This window comes from Anastrepha ludens, chromosome 5 (assembly GCF_028408465.1).
Source record: "Anastrepha ludens isolate Willacy chromosome 5, idAnaLude1.1, whole genome shotgun sequence".
Taxonomy (NCBI): Eukaryota; Metazoa; Arthropoda; class Insecta; order Diptera; family Tephritidae; genus Anastrepha; species Anastrepha ludens.
Window position 1 is genome coordinate 22,100,082 of NC_071501.1, and position 21,337 is coordinate 22,121,418.

General features: G+C 40.9%; 1 protein-coding gene across 1 annotated transcript; it reads right to left on the bottom strand.

Annotated features, from left to right (window-relative positions):
* Positions 1-1,161: 1,161 nt before the first annotated feature.
* Positions 1,162-3,562, bottom strand: LOC128863226 (uncharacterized). The gene is made up of 3 exons (XM_054102277.1): positions 3,369-3,562; positions 1,862-2,183; positions 1,162-1,771 (listed from the first exon to the last, which is right to left on the bottom strand). The coding sequence occupies exons 1-3, from the start codon at positions 3,472-3,474 to the stop codon at positions 1,372-1,374; spliced, it is 828 nt and encodes a 275-aa protein (XP_053958252.1). The 5' UTR covers positions 3,475-3,562; the 3' UTR covers positions 1,162-1,371.
* Between the last annotated feature and the right edge of the window lie 17,775 nt (positions 3,563-21,337).

The window sequence follows — 21,337 nt, forward strand, 5'->3', positions numbered from 1 at the left end:
CCGACTCCTGTCGTTTCTACTACCAGTCCCCGGATATTCCAGCACACCTTCTTCCACTCGAAGAAAATTGAAACATATCGACCTGATACGGCCGGAAGAAATCCATATTCACTCCTCCAAAATCTGTTCTTTCTATTTTTATTAAGGGAACTGAGTTTGGATGACGTGCAGAATGAATAGAGGACACAAAATTCCATGCGGCCGAAGGGCAAACCTTACTTTGATTCATGCATTTATTTATTCTGGAGGTAAAATCCACATCAGTGGTAAAACTCAGATCATACCAAAGCGCGTTTTGGTCAAAAGTTGCTCAAGAATTGGAAAAATCATTGGCAGAAGTGCATACTTAAAAGGGAATACGGTGAAGGGGGAAATAGGTAGGTAGGTAGATAGGTGAATTGGTTGAAGTATGATACCACTCAAGCACTCCCCAAGTAGCACTAAAGCGACGTTTTCAGACCATTATGAGACCTCCAACAGGCAGCTGCCAAGCCTCGTCTAGCTGCCAAACTCCAACATTTGCAGAGAAAGTGCTCTCCTTCTCTCTGCAGTCTCCTTCTCCGAAAGGTCCCGCACAGCTTCTGCAATGGGGGCGAAAATGGTCAACCAAGCCTTCCTGCGTGTGTGCCGATCATTCAATGACCGGTAAATGCAGTAAGCAGCTTGGAAATTGAATAGCGGTGAGACCCCAGGGCGTTCTGAGTCCTCCGTCTATTGTATGGGGCCCAAAGGATTTTCCAAATAGCACTAGAAGAAATGAAGCCCCATCTATTCTGCGTTTTCCTCAGAAATAAATTGTACAATTCTCCTTTAACAACAGTTAGGGGGATGTCGATGGCCGAGTAAGAGGTCTCTGAGACCAATTCAATCCTCTTCCTGGCAAGTTCATTAGCAATTTCAATTCCCTCAACGTTGCTATGTCCTGGAACCCGGATCAGAGAAATGTTACCTGCACACCCAAGAGATTTGATCTCCTCCTTACACCTTACAGGAGTTGACTAGTTTGCATCTGCACCATGGCGTCGTCAGAGCCTTGATCGCGGCTTGCCTCGTACCATAGATTTGACTTCCCTAGGTTATTTCCTTTCAGTCGATAAATGGCAAATCTGATACAGCTCATTTATTGGCTCTTATAGTGAGGTAAAGAAAACAAATCTTAAATAAAATAATATTTTTTTTTCTGAAAACCATTATATATTTATACATATTTGCCTACACAAAAAAGTTTTACGAGGTAAAATTATTTAATAAAAGTAGGCCCCTCAAAATTCCAATATAATTAGCCGCTGTCCGTTGAAAAGATAAACAGATTCGATACAATTTTGTTTATGCTCTCCAAAACTCCTTCGCGTGCACTTAAGAAATTATTTATTACCACTCGTTATAGTGGCACTCATTTGCAGCATCGTTGCTGAAGCACATGACAGGTGTTGGTTGACCAATGGGATGGTTTCCATTGTCAACTAGGGCACCAGCTTCGTTATAATTTTTATGTCGTAAAAGGAAACTGGTTGGTCGTAGGCGCCATTGTGAGGTTGATGTTAACGGTGGACGTATGGCATATAATTCCCATTCTATCCTACGATTGGGTTCCCGTAAAAATTCAAGCATGTCCATCTCTTCACCCCACCATAACGACCACGTATTCGGTGTTAGAGTGTTCAGCCGTCCGGCCTGCGGAGCGAAGTTGAACTGCTCATCGGTAGGTCCGCCCAATGAATTAGCCAACAAATGACCCGCTTGATCGGCATTAGGGTCCCATCTTGTGGCACTATAAAGAAATTTTGTATAGATACATTTGTGTGTGTGTGTATGTGTGTGAATAAATGGAAATGCACTTGAAACTTAGTACAAAACTTACGTTTTTTTGAAGCCCACGCGCTCTAAATAGTCTCTTATGTGCTGTGGAATAGCGGTGGGTCCATCTTTGACATGACTACTTAAAATTGTCGCTCTCAAATATACGGGCACACGAATTTCGAGACCAGCAAAATCGGTGTCTACTCGTTCAATTATTTCTCGAAAAGGAAAATTTCGTGTGTTGTACGGTCTCATATATCGGTAAGGTTTGAATGGTTGGCTGGGGTCTTGAGCGGCGGCACGCAATTCATTAATCATGCGATCAAACCGGTTATGACCTTGAAGCGTTTGACGCTTTGTTCGTTCACTCACAAGAGACTCATCTAAAAATAGACAAGAAAAAACTAATTCAAGAAAAGAAAAAAATCGGTTCTGTTTTTCCAGCTGCAATTTTATAAATTTATTATACCTTCAGAGTTCCGTCAAAATAATTCCGAAAAATATTTAGATTCACTTGAGCTGGGCTGATTTAAAAGTATCTCTAAAAATTTCATTCTTTTGATTCCGTTGATAATTTTAATGTTTTAATATTTTTATGCGGACCTTTTTCCTGATAGCCAAACCGCGACCAGGACTCTGACGACGCCATGGTGCAGATCCATACTAGTCAACTACTATAAGGTGTAAGGAGTAGATCAAATCTCTTGGGTGTGCAGGTAACATTTCTCTGATCTGAGTTCCATTCCATTCTCTAGGAACGTAGAGGAAAATGAAATCGCTAATGAACTTGCCAGGAAGAGGACTGACTTGCTCTCAGAGACCCGGTCGTCGGCATCCCCTGACTGTTATTAAAGCGGAATTGCACAACTTAAAAAGATGGAGCTCCATTTCTTCAAGCGATATTTCGAAAACCATAGAGGGAGGACTCAGAAAGTCCTGGGGACTCCACGCCATTCAATTTCAAAACTCGTGGCAGTGTTTACCGTTCATTGAACTATCGACACACACGCGGAAATTCTAGATTTACCATTTAACCCACATTACAGAAGCTGTGAAACCTTTCAGCGATTGTTGAGCACTTTCATGTAAATGTCCGGGTTTGGTAGCTAGACGATTAAGCCCACAAGTTGCTCCTTTCTTCGACAATCTGTGGCAGTGCGCCAATCCAAATTCCTTCTATCTTCTCCATTACCTCAACAGCTTCGGTTGGCTGTAGATATCTGCCTGTTGGAGGTCTCATAATAGTATGAAAACGCCGCTTTGGTGCTACTTGGGAAGTGCCAGACGGGCACTTCAGTCATTTCACCTACCTGCCTACCTATGCAGACCTTTCGACTTAAACTCTTCCATCATCTGAGGTGATTTTTTCCTAAAAACTAATTTTATTAACAAAAAAAAACTCGACTTGCATAGGTGTCTTCAAATCAGTCCAGCTCCCATAAGTCTTAAAATTTTACCGAAATAGTTTGGCGAAAGCCTTAAAATATAAAATATTTTATAGATCCCTTGCAGAAACCGCAACATTTTTCACCCTAATGGCACCCTAATGTACATTCTTTTATACTTACCAAGTATCCTGTTCGGCTGAATATCGGTTGAAGTACCAACATGAATTGAAACAATTAAGTGCAAAAGACTTAGAAAGAAAATAAACGTCGTATAGAATGTAGCCATGTTGTTCTATTTGGGAGTATTCCACCAGTCAATGGCACGGACACGTCTTGTCTTCTAAATATTTAGAACTGATCTGACTGGTGTCTGACTGGAGCTCTCACAAATAAATATTAACCAGCAGCACTTTTTTCTGTTATCAGTTACTGTATTCATGCCTACGCCTTTATCAGTTCATATGTAAGAGGGTGACCAGATGAAACCAATAGAAAAATAAATTAAAAAAAAAAATACAACTGTGTGAAATATCAAATTTACTCTTATATTACTTTATGTTGAAGTTTAGGCCTTAGGTTGAAATGGTTGCCCAGAGAAAATCCACACTTAGACGAAAAGCGAATTCGTTCTTTGTGTTACCAATGCAAAGGAAATGAGAAGGAAAAACAAACTAATAGGAAAGAAAGAGAGCGGTGGGGTGTCTTTGAGTGTTTGTAGAACGACCGATGACTGAGTTACGGTGGTGTTAACCGCTTTAGGCTGCAGATGAAGTTCGTCAGACTTTTAATATCAATGTCTGCTTTATCAGAAAAGAAATAAGAACCAAGATGTCTGAAGCTTAGCTCCGCAGCTAAGGAAAAGGGGCTAAAGTGATTCCACTTCATCCTCCTTACAGCTAACATAAAACGGACTGGAAGGGGTACCTGTCCAGAAAGGGTACCCACGAAACTCGAGAGCTGAGATTTTGTTAACCTCTTCGTTCCAAACGTGGCCAGAAAGACTTTACGTCCATACAAGTTTATGTAGTTGCCCAACGCTCGTAGAGTTGACGCGGAACCCACTCTTCCAGAAGCAGACAGCAGGTAGTCAAGGGGCCGTTCGGAGTCGGCCGAAAACTGAAAGTCCCTCTAGCTTGGCCAAATACCCAAAAATGTAAATGTATAAGTGCCTCAAAGAAAGTGTTCCGGATTTCAAGTAGTGCTGTTTTTGTTTTGGAAGCACAACTCGAATATATCGATATTGTCGAGCTCTGGCCACTTTAAGTCGGTTAACATCAATCTCTTGCCTCATTTTGAAAGAAATGATGCCGGCTTGCTGTACACCGCACCAAGAGCCAATATTTATGGATGAATTAATGCTTGATCAAGCCATTGTGGATTGTGTTCGCTCCGATAGTCGTTGAGACAAATATGGCCTCGTCGGAAGCGATGCGTAGCGAACCTTCGGCGTTGCCTATACTCATCCGCCCTCAACTATTGCGTCAGCACAATCTTGTATATAATCAAATCCAACCACAAAACAAGCCAGGCCTGATTGACCATCCAGAGATGCCCAACTCAGTTGTGTCTTCTTCGACAATGGTCACCAAATTCCCACTGGTTAGTGGCTTAAGATCCAAAAGAGTGAACCCACATTCAAACTTTTCTACAGTGCATGGAATTGACTGCGTACTGCAGTTATGATGACCTTCACGTTGTGTTTTTACAACAGAGCCGGAATTTCGATGTTTTTTAAATAATTTCCACACTGTCGGCATGCGTGAAGTAGTGCGCGATTAAATGACGAATTTTACAGAATATTCTGATAGTTGGATGTCATCATAAAATAAAAACATTGCCGCTTTAATCAGTTCATTTATAAATTCGAGCGTTTTATCAGCTAATCGATTCCACCTTTTGACCATCCATCCTAATATACAGTGGGGTGCACAAATGAGTACATGTTTGTACTCCGTTCACTTCCAAGTGCATAACAGTAACAACAATAAAGCAATTCGCAAAATTTTTTTTCAATGTAATTTTTTATTAAATTCTTAGTAAAATAAATAATAACACAAAACAAAAAGGAACAAATTCTAGGAAATGAGCGAATAAAACAAAAACAACTTCTATGTACTCAATTTTGCACCTGCAAGATCTCAGTTTTCTCTCAATAATATCAGAGAAAAAATTTATTTACCGTTGGTTTTTTTCTCGAAAATTTTAAGATTACTTAGTTTAAAGCAAACTGTGAACGCGGCACATTTAAAACGCTAAAAACATTTAAGAGATATTTTAATCTACGTGCATAGGTCTTCATCTTCTACGGGCAAATGTGGGATGCGTTGATTGATTCCACCAGGATCGGCCGAATCAGGCCAACCAAACGTGGCAGTCACTGACGAAAAAATCTCTTAGGTCAAGAGCTTAGTATTGAATTAATCGTAAAAAAATGCGACAGATATGCTACTGCTTGAGCTGCGGAAGGGAGGAAGACGTCAACAACAGATTGAGCAAGGCAAGGGCTGATTTTGGGCGCTTATGTAAGCACAGGATATTCAACGAATGTTTCAAGTCAACGTTGCTATATGGAAGTGAAACGAGGCTTGTTTCGAAAAAAATCACGCAAAACCTTCAATGGTTCAGCAAAAAATGCTTGAGTAGGGGGGTGAAATGGTTAAAGTACCACCCTGGCACTCCCCAAATAGCACTAAAGCGCCGTTTTGATATCATTATGAGACCTCCAACGAACAGATATCTACAGGCAGCCAGAGCTTTCGTTGTAGTGGAGAAGATTGAAGCGATTTCAGTTGGTGCAATGCCCAGGCTGTCGAAGAGAGGAGCACCCAGTAATCTTAATCGTTTAGCTGCCACACCCGGACACTTACAGAAAAAGTCCTCAACAGTTTCCTTCTCTGAAAGGTCCCCACAGCTTCTGCAATGAGGACTTAATCGTAAATCTAGCATTCTCGCGTCTATCGTCTATCGTCCAATGACCGGCAAACACAGCTACGAGTTTCAAAATTGAATAGCGTAGACTCCACAGGACTTTCTGAGTCCAAAGGCTTGAGAATAATATGCAGAATATTCTGGCCCAACGTAAAAAGCAATGAAGTACTCTGGAGACAAACGTACAAGGAGCCCATCTTACGCCAGTTAACATGCAGGAAATGCAGTTGAATAGGCGACGCTCTTAGAAAACCGCCCCACAGTATCATAAGAATTGCTCTAGGTTGAAATCTTCAGGGAAACAGAAGCCGCGGCCTGCCAAAGAACACCTAGAAAATATCCATGCTGCATGTCTTATCCTCCATAAAAACAAGTTGAGATAATTTTAAGACGATAGCATCTAACCGCGTACGTTGGAGAAGCCTTGTAGAGGCTCTATTCTCATCAAAAGAACAATCGAACAAGTTAATAATCCACCTCATGGTACAGAACGGCTCCCAATGACTATATACTTCTTCTATAGTAAATTGAAATTGCGGGGTAAGATTTAAGGACGAAGACGAATTGATGGTGTTCGTTAACGAGAAATTTTAAAAGAAAAATGGGGAATAGTTTTTAAGGTTCCTTTAGGTTTCAAGGCGCATTTTGAAAAAAGTAGTATATCCGACTATATGACATATTCACTATATTGGAAAAAAAATTAGTACTTTTATCTTGCGTTTTAATTCATTCAATATTCAGAACTTTTCATTCGACCCTCGAAAAACATGTTTCTACTTAATATTATCTCATAGAGCAGGGTCAATGTGAAAATAATGATTGGGCATACAAATGACCCAATGAGACCACCAAACCACAACGCGCAGCAAACAGCAGGGCAGGATTAACAATATGGGGGTCTCTTTAGCCTTCTATGACTTTCTACAATTTTTCTTCCAGAATTGTTTTACCACTTCTTTTCAAACTTTTGCTTATAATAAAACTAAACTACGAATCATAGGGACTCATCCAATGCTCTTTGTCATGCGAGATTTGTTTCATAGACTTTACTTTTGACGTAACCTCACAGAAAAAAGTGCATAGGGATAAGATTGAGCGATCTGGGTGGTCAGGATTGTCACCAAAACGCCTCATCAGTTCGTTAGTCTATCTCGATGTCCTCGACTGGGCCACGCCCGTAGGTTGTTTGCCACCGAACTTTTTGCCCAGGACCTTCGCACCCATGAACGAATCTAATATTCACTTGGGGCATCACGTAAACGTCGAGTATTGTAAAGTGAACAAAATCTATGACGACTAATTACACATTATTCATTGGCCTTGAAATGAGCTTCGATTGCAAATGCACATTGTTCCACGCGTCCACTGGGACACCGTGACAAATAACCCGCACGAATAAGGCAACTAACGCAGTCCCCTCTCCGCTCATACGCACAGCGATTAGGAAGAACCTTTAAATTTAACACCTGGTTCTTCCACCGGACACCCTATACGACTTATTGCTCAGTAAAACATAGATTATAACTGTATACCCCATATCTCTCTCTCTCTCTCTCTCTCTCTCTCTCTCTCTCTCTCTCTCTCTGTCTGTCTCTGTCTCTCACCTTACCTTGCCCCTATTTGGGTCGGCCATCCTTGGTCTCATGCGCCAGGTTCCTCTGTCCTAAGGCGTAACATCATCAAGGTGCTGCTCTCTTATGTCCCTTTGTATCGTGTTTAGCCAGGTCGATTGCGATCTCACTCTAGTTTTTGTTGGCTCAATTATGTTCATGGAAAGTTTAACGATGTTATCTTTGTCTCTACGTACCATCTTAGCCTGCCTTCTCTCACTTTCTTCGAAATTGGTGCAATTTTCATATCTTCTCGTACCTTAGGTTAGGTTGGTGGTGTGGTGGTAGTCGGTCTGTACGACCAACTCACTTAGACCTTACAGGTCCGTTGTTATACCACTGTGCGGCACGAGATTCTCAGTTATTTTCCATATAGGCGGAGGCTTGCCAAAAGCCGGTTTTCCCAAGCTCGATGCGTGCCCGCCACCAAGTCGCCGCTACTAAACTGTGGAAGCAAGAAAATATTGATGTTATTTCTCGCTAGGATTCAGCTACGAATCTTGCCTGTATGTTGTACGGCAATCAGTTTGAAGCTTTTCACTTCGAGTCCGGAGATTATATAGCCGCATATTCACGGCTCTTAGATGAAGGCTGCGTCAAATCCACCGACAGCCAAGCGGACAGAGAACTGCGCGGACGAAAGTTTAGAGTGATGGAGATGAATTTGCATCACCTTCATGTGAACTCGTCCATTTCATATCCATCATCGTGACATTGACGTCGATATCTCCACCTTCAGTGTCAGCCAGCAGATCCTCTTCGTTGAAGAACGGCGCCTCACTGGTCAGCCGCTCAGAGTCGGGGCTGCAGACCAACTCTTCTTCGGTAGCGCTACGCAAGCCGGCTTTGTCACTCTCCTCATCTAAATCCAAAGACGGCTCATCGCTGCGGTATATCCGAATGGTTGCGTCAACAAACCCGAACCTCACAACATGGTTCTTCTGTGCCAGTGCGGCGAGCAATTCTCCATTGAGGATGAGCATCACCTGTATTCTATCTTCTGCTGGCTCTTCTATTCTTCCTACGTTCCAGGTAGGGGTTGGCAGATCGCTTAAAAATCTACTCAGTTTTGTTCAGCTCTGCCGACTTTGCCTGAATTCAAACTCGAGCTCGAAATCTGTTTGAAATTTCTTCCTTACTAATCGCTTAGAGTTTGGCTCCCGGTCAACCTATAGAGCGTGACTGATGACCAGCTTGAGTCATGACAAAGGGGAGGAGATCCATGGTGTTCCACTAGGATTTGGAGGTAAACTAAATAAAAACAGCTAAATATTAAATAAAAAAAGAGGTGTATCCGTTTTAGGTCATAGAAAAGATTTAGAGAATAGCATCATGAAAGAATTTCTTATGCCAATCCCTTCCCGAGCCTGCTACCGATATGTCCCGCACAAACATATTCGGCTGTGGATGGCACCAAAATATTACTTATCGAGTTAAAGAAGAAACTCACTGCAGGGTCTTCAAAGCGCTCTGACCAAAACTGAATTTTAAAAGGACCAAATGCCTGCTTGCATTCAACCGATCATCTACCAGTGTCCGTACAGGTGTTATAATGGGTCACTGCACTTTTGAATCTGAATGTTTTCCATACAAATGTAAGCAAACGTATGCTAAGGCTGTACAGAAATGTATGCGAAGTCTACCCAGTTCACCCACTAAAAAAAAGCCTGTTGTAGCGGGTGTGGCAAAAAAACTTGGACTTAGTATTGATAACGTTAGGAATAAATCTATAAATGAACCAATTAACGATGGCGAAACCACCAAAATGGTGAAAGATTTTTACTTTCGTCCAAACATTGTTTATACATGCCCGGGCATGAACGACACAATGGTCTGGACTAACGGTAAAAAACTTACATTACAAAAGCACTACCTCACCTTAGTTTTAAAAGAAGCTTTTTATATACAGGGTGGCTGATGAATTTTGCTACATTAAGAAACTCAAATAACTTTTTTTTTAGTGTATGGAATTCATTTTTTTTTTTTTTCAAGTTGAAGGTCATTAAATTTTATTAAATGTAGCTTAACTAAAAATAATTGAATTTAAATGCCCCCCATGCTCGTTGACACAAGTGCGGCATCTTAGTAAAAAGTTGTTCATTGCTGCTTTGAGAGTTGCGACAGGAATAGCCGCAATTGTTGCCCGAATGGATTGTTTTAGTTCATACAAATTTGTTGGCTTTGTTTTATAAACTTCTTGTTTACATAAACCCCACAAGAAAAAGTCAGGTGCAGTAAGGTAAGGCGACCTGGGGGGCCAACGAAATTCGGAGTTTCTTGAAATCAGTTTATTGGGAAATTTTCGTCGCAACTCTGTCATAACAGTCTGGGCTATGTGAGACGTTACCCCATCTTGTTGAAACCACACAGAGTTGAAAGGAATTCTCTTTCGGCGTAGTTCTGGATAGAAAAATTCTTTCAGCATTTTCAAATAACGGTATCCAGTAACCGTAACGGTGTGACCATTTTCTTCAAAAAAATAAGGCCCGACAATACAGCGTGAAGAAACCGCACACCACACTGTCACGCGAAGAGGATGCAATTCCGTCTCGTGGAGTATCTGTGGGTTAGAAGTACTCCATATTCGACAATTTTGTTTGTTCACATTGCCGTTTAAATCGAAATGGGCCTCATCAGACATGAAAAGGCAGTTTAACATGTTTTGGTCTTCTTCCACCATTTGCAGGATCTTCTGGCAAAATTCCAAGCGAATCGGCAAGTCTGCTGCATTCAGTTTGTTAACCATTTGAATTTTGTAGGGAAATAAGTCTAAATCTTTGTGCATTATTGTTTGCAAAGACTGTCGGCTGACACCAAGTTGAGCAGATAAGCTTCTTGTTGAAACCCTTGGATTGCTTTGTATGGCTGCAGCTACAGCAGCGATCGTTTCCTCCGTCCGAACTGGTGGGTTTCGATGATAAGGCCTTCTTGCGACTGTTCCTTGCTCAGCAAAATTATTCACCAGTCTCATTATGGTCCATCTGCTCGGGGGATCGCCGCCAAACATCCGCCTGTACTCTCTCTGTACCAAAACTACGGACTCCAGTGCGTGATAGCGGCGGACTATCCAAATTCTTGTTTGCGTGTCCCAGTTATCTATTTTAATAAATTTTAAAGATCAATCTGCAAATTAAAACAAAAATGGAACAGATAACTTAAAAAGAAAAAAAGTTATTCAATTTTTTTTTGGTAGCGGCTTTCATAAGCCACCCTGTATTTAAGGAAGAGTTTCCGAACATAAAAATAGAGTTTTCTAGATTTTGTGCACTACGACCGAAAAATGTTTTGTTATTAAAAGACACGCCATCAGAACAGTGCAAATGTATGATTCACGAGAATTTTATTCTAAAATTGAAGTGTTTGAAAATAAGTTACAATAGCTCCTACTGGAACAAAATTCTCTGTGATACGGCCCTTGATTCAAGCTGTTGGAGAAATGTGTGCGATACATGTAAGAATGGAAGTAAAATAGTAATACCTTATGACCCAGGAAAAAATATAATTTATAAGCAATGGAAAAAAGGATACGATCAACGAGTAAAACTGAAGACAGAAGAAATCAGTTGTGGAGAGTTACACGAAAACCTTATATCCGACTTACCATATGTCATGTATCACATAAATAAAAAAAGAGTACAAGCACAAGCATTCCAAAGCGATAAAAATAATGAACATGCAAGAATACTTCAAATTGATTTTGCTATGTCCTATTCTTGCGCATATCAAAACGAGGTGCAGTCAGCTTTATGGAGTAGGGAAAGTGTTACTCTTTTTACCGCTGCTTCATTTTTCATGGCACAATGTAAAACTTTTGTGATATGCTCTGATACAAAGCAAAAAGATAAAGACAGTATATTCGCCTTCGTGACATATTTGTATGAGAAAATTTTTGCAGCAGATCATGGCGAAAGAATTAAAGAAGTTATATGAAGTGATGGTCCTTCTTCTGAATTCAAAAATCGTAATATGGTCTCGTTATATCTGAAAGATATAGCAAACAATTTGAATGGAAGTATTTTGCCACTTCCCATGGTAAGGGAGTTGTAGACGGAGTCGGTGGCAATATAAAAAGACTTGTTAATCAAAAGGCCCGTAGCCAAGGAAGCAATACTGTAATCCAAAACGCGAATGATTTCGCAAAAGTTGCTGCCACATTAGTTCCTTCAACATCCATTTTTTATATTTCTGCATCCGAAATAGCTGACAAAATTCGGGATGTTCGTCCCTGCTAATCGTCCAAGCCTATACCGGGAATATGCGAATTTCACGAAATATTAGCAAATGGGCGCGACGTTACATGTAAAAGCCATGCTCAAGATAACAACAGCATCAAATTTTCCCTTTAGAGAACGTTAAAATCAAACTTTAAGAGCTGAATTTCGTACGCGTCCCGTACGAACACAATTTGTCCCGTACGAACATTTTCCTTTTTACACTATAAGTCATTTAAACTAAATATGTTTTAAATGGTTTTGTTGTGTTAATAAACTCCAATACAATCACAATCAAATGTCATTTTCATTTTCTTGTTAATATTATTAGTTTCGCTGAAATTTCACTTAATTCACTATAAGTAAGAGTAGTGGTAGACTGGAGCTGTCCCGTACGAACATATAATTTTTTTTTGATTTTGCAAAGATATGCGAATATTTTAAAGCACGTTTATAGGTTTCGTTTAGAAAACTACCAACCAGTATTAGTGCACTAAATAACTCGTTTTAAAAAGTTATGGTTTGTCTATAATTAAGGTTGTAAACTGTAAAAATTCGTACGGTCTGTCCCGTACGAACCATGGAATGCTCCTGAGTCGGTATGGTACCGCCCCTGTGAAAGCTCTGCACTTCAAAGAAGCCGGCGATTTCTTTATAGACCTGGAAAATTTGCAACTGGAGGGACTAACATAGTTACCTTCTTAAAAAAAATCCAAGTGACAGTTAGACAAACCACTTGGCTATCCTAACCTAACCTACAGAAGAAATTGCTTGACTCATTTACTAATTTTTTCAATTTCAAACAAAGTCCAGCAAGGCCGGCAGTGCATAACAGAATTATTAAATATGTATTAAGCACAACCTCTTATCTGGAGAAGTAATTTCTGGAAATAAACAATTCAGCCATAACAAATATTTTCTACACTCAAACAATAAATAGCAAAGTGCCAAACAGTAGTAACAACAACAACATAGCACTAAATCTAAGCATTGCACTGATAAGCATCTGGCGTCAGTCACCCCTTTTCCAAGTAAACTACGGCAACTAAAGTCGTAAGTATGTAATTCGCACTAAGTCGCCAGCAGGAGCTGTGTTGGTGTCATGCAATTACCAGCTTCCAAGTTACTCAAGTTACACAGAAATTTGTCTGCGCAGCGCGGCAGCAATGCAACAAATTACACATGACGCTGCGCAATAACAGCAATAGCAGCAGCAGCTGCCAAACAGTGGCCACTGCAATTGGCACTGCCACGTGAATCAAGTGCGAAGAAAAGAAATGTGTGGCACTCAGCAGCAAGTCGCACATACCAGTAGCAATTGGCGCGAAGGCTGAGCGTTTTAGTCGGTCCTCTGGTTCGTTGGTTGGTTGGTTGGTTCGTGGTCTGCTTGTTGGTCCGTGCAACAGTTGCATGAAGAATTGCATTTGCCGCATGTCTTTTGCTAATAACCGCCATAAATTTTGTGCCAACAAATTGAAATTAAACGAATGAACGAATAGAGTAGAAGGAATGAACGAATGAGGGAAATCGAACGTCGAAAGGGCATGCGGCAGCACATCTTTGCCGTAAGGAGGCTTTTGCTTAAGTGTGAAGGTGATTGCGCGGATGAGCTGCAAAAGCTGAGATTCGGATTACTTGGCGCATTGCACGTAGGCGCATAAGTTTTGCTGATTTTCCGCTTCATTTTCATTTTTGTATTTCTTCTTCCTTTTTTCTTTTGATGCTGCTATGTTTATGCGGCGAGGCTCATTAATAAGCCGCGCTCTGACGCGCAATCAGTGTTCGTACACGCATGTGCGGCTGGACGGATGTTTGTTCGCTTACAATTGCTTGCCTGCGTTGGGAGTTCATAAGCAGCAGCAGCAACAGCCATGCCGACGAAAACTGCTTGTTTGCTCCAACGAAATGGCGAGCACTTTGTTGTTGTCATGTAGTTAGCACTTTAAGATTTATCCGCGTGAATTAATTGTGATCTTGTTGATCAGGCTGCAAACGGCAGACCGCAGACGGTAGAGGCCAAGAGCAAACGCTGCGATCGTGATCAGTGCAGTTCGGAGCGATGGTGGCAGCACAGCATGCAACATACAGCTGCCAATGTCACTGCTGCGCGCGATCACTACAATTGTCATGGCCATTGCGTTGTTGTGTCACCGCTGCTGTCTGCTCTCAACGGTGGCGGATAATCCAGATGTGGTGACTTTTTTTCAACACGCGCGCCACATGTGGTCCAAGCGCATCAAGCAAACTGGTTTTGATTTCAGTGGACTGATCCGCCGCTGTCGCTGCCGCTGGCGTTGGTGTTGGTGGTGGTGGTTTCTGGTCACCAGCGCTACTCGAACAGAAATTATGACACTTATTAGCAGTTGCATATTGCGATGTAGTTCAGGTAGCCGCCTCCTAGCCAACATTTACGAGGCAGGTAATCATCTACGGTCAATTGGCAATTGTCCACTGCGAACTGTCGCTTGTGCTTCATTGCGGAACGACACTGAGGCAGATGCTGGCCTGCTGTGCGGCAGTAGCAATGGGCGGTGGCTGCTAACTATTCTTTTTCAATGAGTGCCGTCCGTCAATCCGCCTACCAAGTGCACCACATAAATGAGGCATTACACACAGCTGCACACTGCGTTGCGCCACGCAGCTGATTGACTGCCCATGAAATATGCATGAACGTTCGATGTCACTATGAATCAAGTCGCAATCGATAAATGTGTCATAAGCAGTTGGCATTAAGAGCGCTGTCGATAAAAGTCAGTCGTCATATACATCCGAACGTTGGACATTTAGTGGCAGTTACTTAAATGCTACGGCTTTTTTGCCAATTGCACTCATCCATCTGAATAAGCGTCCACCGGCAATCAGGTACCGGCGCATGTGCAGCGCGCAGTATGCGCGTGCGCTACTTAATATTCCACTCAGCCAAATGGATAATCATCCTTAGCCGCCTTAACTCACGCCAGCTAACGAGATTGCCGCAGTCGTCGCATTTTTAGTGTCGCGCACAGTAAAAGGCGCAAAACGATCCAGCTCGCGTATGAACGTAAAAATTCTTTAATTTAATTTTTTGGCTTGACGCTTTTATGTATTCAGCTCATTGGTGTGGCAATAACAAAAACAGCAACAACGACTACAAGCGCAAATACAGCAATACAGCATTCAACGTCGAACATTATGTATGCCGCTCACTTGCTGCATTTACGGCTGGCGGATCAATCAACGCCTTAAAAAACGGCGGCGCGTCGCAAAACTGTATACGCGCGTCCAAGCAGCGGCAGGCAGTGATGTGCAGCGCTACAACAAAAATTGGCTAAATTGCGTCTCCTACACGAAAAGCAAAAGTTTTGTTTATCCGTCTGGCGGCTCACTCTAGAAGTCAGTCAACTGTTGCTTACGACCTCAACACCAACTCATTCACATCAGCGCGCCAGTACGCGCTGCGCCGCGTCGCGTCACCGCAGTGTTTATACGCTTGTTCGCTTGCTATAAACAAGCACCCTTTTCTTTGCTTTTCTCTCCTTTGCTGTTTTGGCAAACGGCGGGGGCGCGGACATTTACAAATTACCACCATTAATTAAAAAATAAAAATATAAAAAATAAAGAGCAAAAGTAAGGAAAAAAATAAAGATCAAAAGAGGTATAAATAATTTCGCGCCGCGCCGCGGCCACCAACACCACCATTGCCAACCAGTGTACGCGCCTGTCGCTCTTACCACGACGTAAATTAATTATGCGCTCGTTTCACTCTCAACCGCATCCTCACCGCCGCACCTGCATTGCCATCACCGCCGCGCATGCGTAGAATCATGCGCCCAACTCAGTTTGTCGGTGCGTCGTTTCGTCGCACTGTTCGCACGATCCTTCAGTTTCGCTTGTTGATACGCTCGCTTGAATTGAGTCGTCTTGCCGTCTCCTGTCTGTTTTTTGGCCGTAATAATTGCGAAATCGACTGCTTGATCTGCGACTGCTTGCTGCCGTTGATTTGTGAGCTCATAACTGTTGCTGCTGGTTGATCGATTTCTTTGTGGTCGTTCCAAAAATGCACTACACCACTGCAAGCGTCTGATTGACAATTCCGACACTCATCGTCCACACACAATTATGGCTTGGTAAATACTACGCGTGCGTGCATATAAAAAATACGCGAATGGGGATGCATACACACGTACAGCAGTCAGTGGCTGCATACAAACAAACACACTGACATACTTGAAAATAAGTAAATAATAAGTCAAAAATGCAAAACCAATTTAACGAAATTGACGAAATATGAAAATATGCAAATTAGTCCTTGAACTCCAAATTCATATTTTTCCAGTTCTTGGTATTAATGTGCGCTGTCAGCGGCTCACATATTTCGTGTTGGAAATACGTGTGACTCAACTTAAAGCGATTTTTCTATTGAAAAAATCATAATTAAGCATCTTAAGGCCGTTTTCTCATGAAACCATTGAAGTGAGCTTTACTAACCGAGCCGATAAACTATACCCCACTTTAAAGTTTCCTTTAACTTTTGTCATTTTCGCATTCTTTTTACGGAGATAAACTTGCTGCAGGGAGATCTATCTGGCGCTTGAAAGTTAATATTTTTAAACACACTTTTTTAGAAGAACCAAACCTTGCCATAACACATGGAACCCAATTTGCTTCGAATGACTTTCACGGCTGACCTGGAACTATAATCTAAGATTCTAAGATCTAATTGCAGTAGCCGGAAAAATCTAGATCAATTTTTCTCCGTCGTGCTTTAACTCTGCACTCTACAGAGACCGGCATAAGTGAAATAGGGAAAACAAGTGAGTGTGTGAAAGGAGGTTAACTTCGTTAAAAAGAAGAAGACTTCGTCTTCTAGAACTCCTAAGCTTTCATTGTCCATTCAGAGCACTTCTGCATCAAAGTTGAGTCACCTGACTTGCGGAGGTCGCACAGGTATAAAATAATTGCTCTTGAATGCCCAACTTCCATCACAAAAATTAGTTTTGACTCATTATCAGTCCTTTTAAGAATCGAAACTCTGTTTCTATCATATCTCTATCGGCCACTATGCACTCCGCAGTTCGCCAGTTCAAGTCGACTGGAAGTTTATTTTCAGTTCAGTTTCAGTTCAAGTTCGTAGAAAAAGTTTAATCTGATCCCCTTTCATATTTCCTCGATGATCTATAGTTTATTAGTAACACCACGTTTTACAAATCCAAACATCGGTCTGGACATCCAAGATCGGTTCTTCAAGACATTTCAAATCTTGCTAAGTGCTCTCCCAATACCAAGTATGCAATCAAGGAAGAACACGCACTTTGTGAAATCAAATGAAAAGTATTAATAATTTTGAAGCCAAAGAAAAATCAGCTTTAAAGTCACTAAAAATAGATTGGTGTAACCGATAAAAATCATCTCCACAGACCAGGCTTAGCATTGTTTGGCTGGTTATACTGCAAGCCATGGAGGGCACTTACTTGTCCTGGCTTGTATCTTTAAATAAAAAAATAAAGAGGATACTATCGAACGCAAAAATAAATCTGGGAAACGGCTTTATGTAGATATAGGTTAAAAGGTTTAGATAGGCTAAGATGAGACTGAAGATGACATTTCCTCATAAACGCTTGACAAGATACGATATTTTATGCGCATTCCTGGAACCTATACTCCGAAATGCAGTATAGATTTGGCGGATGCGATTGCTCGAACTTCGCGCTTACTCGGACTTCCTCAGTTAAAACGATTATTGATTAGTTTTCCAGCCCGAAGTAGTAGCTATTGCCGGCGGCTGTAGTCTTTCAGTGGCTGATAACTCATACAGTTTTAAAGAACACATCCGTATCTTCGCAGATGATCTGGCTCTAGAGTATTTCACTACTGATTTGGGACCAGTTAAGCCAGGCAGCATGAGTTCTGAGCCATTCCATCAACTACCGCATATACAAAGTCGCAGTTAAGACAAACAGGGAGGACTTCTTGATGGCATTAGAAGTTAAACGGAACGGACAGGGCTCCTTGATGACATCAGACGTTAAAAGGGGTATAATTTATATCCCCCAGCTCCAGCAAGGGAAGTGGGCATGGATTGGACACACCCTCAGAAAACCAGTCCGAGAAATACCAGCGATGGCTTTGGAGCGGAAGCTGGAAGTATATAGACGCAGGTGTAGACCAAGAGGATTCTGGCAACACAGCCTGCATGGCGAAATAACCTACAATGATATTGCTTGGACTCAATTGATGCAAAACGCAAACGATAGAAATTATTGGAAATCATTAAATTTGGCACTATGCGCCATATAATCGCCGCTTAAGCAAATTATAATAATAACCTCCAACAACCAGCACTTCATTAATCTGTGTGCCACAAAACTTATCCATATTGAAAAAATGTAGAGGACATACAGACTACCCGGACTTGGATGAGGCGATTAATGAGCTTTACATTTATTCAAACAAAGGAGAGCATCTCCTTTGGATGGGCCATGTCGTCCGAAAACACATAAATGTTCCTACTTTGAGTGTGTGCAATATGGTACTTGCTAGTAGCAGAAAATGAGTACGAGGTCTTGGATAGTGGTTCACTGAAGTTTGCCTAAGAATTTCTCAGTGATTCTATGACGTATCAACAGGAAAATACTGCAATCAATGAGTTTTTCGCATGGAAATATATTACTCTGCTTAAGTGGACCACAGTTAGTCCACACCTAAGACCAATGGAGAACCTCTGGAGCATTTTTAAAAAGAAAATTCATAAAGGCGCACGCCAGTTAGGCTATTACGCCTTAAAAAGCCTTTCAAGAGGAATGCGCAAAAATCGTCCCGAGTGTCCTTCAGTCAGTCGTAAGTGCGATGCCACGACGATTAGTATCAGTTACAATAAATAACGGAGGTCATGCATACAACTACTTGTATTATTTTATATTGTTTTCTTAAGATTTCATTTAATATTATATTAATTTTGTCCCATATACCTATTTCCTTTACGCCCTTGAAAATTATTGAATTTTTACAATAAAAGGCCGAAACAAATTCTTTAACAAGATCGGAGGATAGAGAGACCCTGTCTTTCGCTATATCGTCTACCATCTCGTTCCCTTCAATTCCCTTATGGCCTGGAATCCACTAGAAATGTAGCTTACAATTTGCTGCAAACCTTTTACCCTGCTACCTCCCTGCTCTGAAGAACGATATTGGATGTTCTACTAAACGATGGAATTGCTTTAATGGCTGCCTGACTATCTATGAAAAAGTTAACCTTGTAGTTGGTAACAGTAGTAACACAAGCTAAGTCTGCTGTCTTTCTAACTGCGAAAACCTCAGTCTGGAATACGTTGCAGTAGTATAGAAGCTTATGTGATTGTCTTAGGTCTAACTCTAACTACAATATATTACAGCGCTACTCCACTAGTCATTTTAGACCCATCCGTATAAAAATTAAGTGTATTACGTTTGGAGCTAAAGCCCTTACGTCAGCCTTCTTTTTCGATAGTGATCTTAAACCTTTTTGTCCCTTTTAAATATCCGAGCCATATGGTCCACATAGACTATATTGTGCTGGCTTATTGAGCTATGCCCATAAGTCAAGTATGTATTCGAGGGCCATTGTCATAGACGCAATGTATGAAGATTGGTGCAAGATATTTTCATTGTTTGTGGAATGGAACTTATATCGCTCAGTCCATAAGTTCGTGCGTATTTTACCCGTAATTTCACTTTTGTACGATTTTTGCATACAAAAAATTATTCGCGGAATATAACGGAACTATTTACATTTTCTTTGATATATTGTGCATTCAACAACTGATTTTAATGGCGGATAGAAGCACGTGTTGTTAAAAAATAAAACGGAATCTTCGAACGCGTATAAGAGGCATATTTTGTATTTTTTTATAAAAGTGGTGAAAATGCAACAACAACTGCTGCTGCAGAAATAAACACTGTTCACGGAGAGGATACTGTGAGTGTAAGGACTGCGCAAAAGTGGTGTTCAGAATTACGAAGTGGTAACTGCTAAGTGGAGGATGCCCCGCGCGCTGTTCGTCCTGAAGTATTTAACTCCGACGCCTTGCTCGAACTCGTGGAAGCTGAGCCAAATTTGACAGTCGATATGATGGCTTAGAGGTTAAATTCATCGCATGGAACAGTTCACAGGCACCTGGTTCAGTTGGGAAAGGTTTCAAACCTGGAAAAATGAGTTCCGCATAGACTTTCCGTCACCAACCATCAGCAGAGAATGAATGTGTGTTCTCAGCTGCTGCAACGGCTTGAAATTGAAAGTTTTTTTAACCGTATCGTTACTCGTGATGAAAAATGGGTCCTTTACAATAATCCTATTCGCAAACGCCAATGGTTAGAAAAAGATGAAACACCAGAACCGACCCCTAGAGATGGTCTTCACCCCAAGAAGATTCTCTTGTCTATTTGGTGGGATATGGCCGGTATTGTTTATTATGAACTTCTGGAACAAAACCAGACGATAACTGCTGATTATTATTCCCATCAGCTTTCAAACCTGAATGAGGCACTTAAAAAAAATCGACCGTCTTTATTGAATAGACGCAAAATTTTGTTTCACCACGACAACGCAAGACCTCATGCCGCAAGGCAAACATTAGGCAAGCTGAACGAGCTCGGATGGGAGCTAATGGCGCATCCACCATACTCTCCGGATATTGCACCTTGTGGTTATCACCTTTTTCGTGGGCGTCAATCCCCCATGAGTAACAAGAACTACTCCTCAAAAGAAGCTATAAAAAGGGATATCGAAGCGTGTTTTGGCTCCAAGGACAAGAAATTTTTTGAGCAGGGAATTAAAAATTTGCCTAAACGTTGGGAAGACATTGTAAATAATGAAGGAAAACACATTATTGATTAATAAATACTTTAAACATCTTTTTTAATAATTTTAATATCACCTTTAAAAAACGCACGAACTTATGGACTGACCTGATACCTGAATTTATGTTGACGGCTAAGTCAGCTTATTAAATAAAAAAAAATTTATTCGATAAAAATAAAAAGCGAACTATTTAAGGTATCGGATTTAAAATTGAAATAAAACAACGAAAATTCAAATTAATTGGGCTATTTTTATTATTCTTGTGTAGAACCATTCATGACATTTATTTTATAAAGATAATTCCTTACAAATATTGGCCACAACTGCGCCGTAATTCGGCCATCCGTAAACACCAATTTTGAAAGACTAGCTTAGTTTGACAGAAGCCACGCGTGATCTGTCAGAAAAGAAACGCTATTAGAAACAGCACCTCCAATATGATCACCCTTTACATATGTGTACATAGGTACATATATTTGTGAAACAAAAAATATCTTATTTAACACATTAGTTAATAAAATAAAAAATATGTATTATGAATAAAATATTGAAAATCCGTATTTTATAAAAACATTTTTTTCATAA

What these genes read in the sequence shown, in the direction of transcription:
- LOC128863226 (XM_054102277.1), bottom strand. Translation starts at nt 3,474, where the DNA reads ATGGCTACATTCTATACGACGTTTATTTTCTTTCTAAGTCTTTTGCAC. An exon ending in TCAGCCGAACAGGATACTTG is followed by an intron (nt 2,184 to 3,368) that starts GTAAGTATAAAA and finishes GTCTATTTTTAG; the next exon opens with ATGAGTCTCTTGTGAGTGAA. An exon ending in CGCGTGGGCTTCAAAAAAAC is followed by an intron (nt 1,772 to 1,861) that starts GTAAGTTTTGTA and finishes ATTTCTTTATAG; the next exon opens with TGCCACAAGATGGGACCCTA.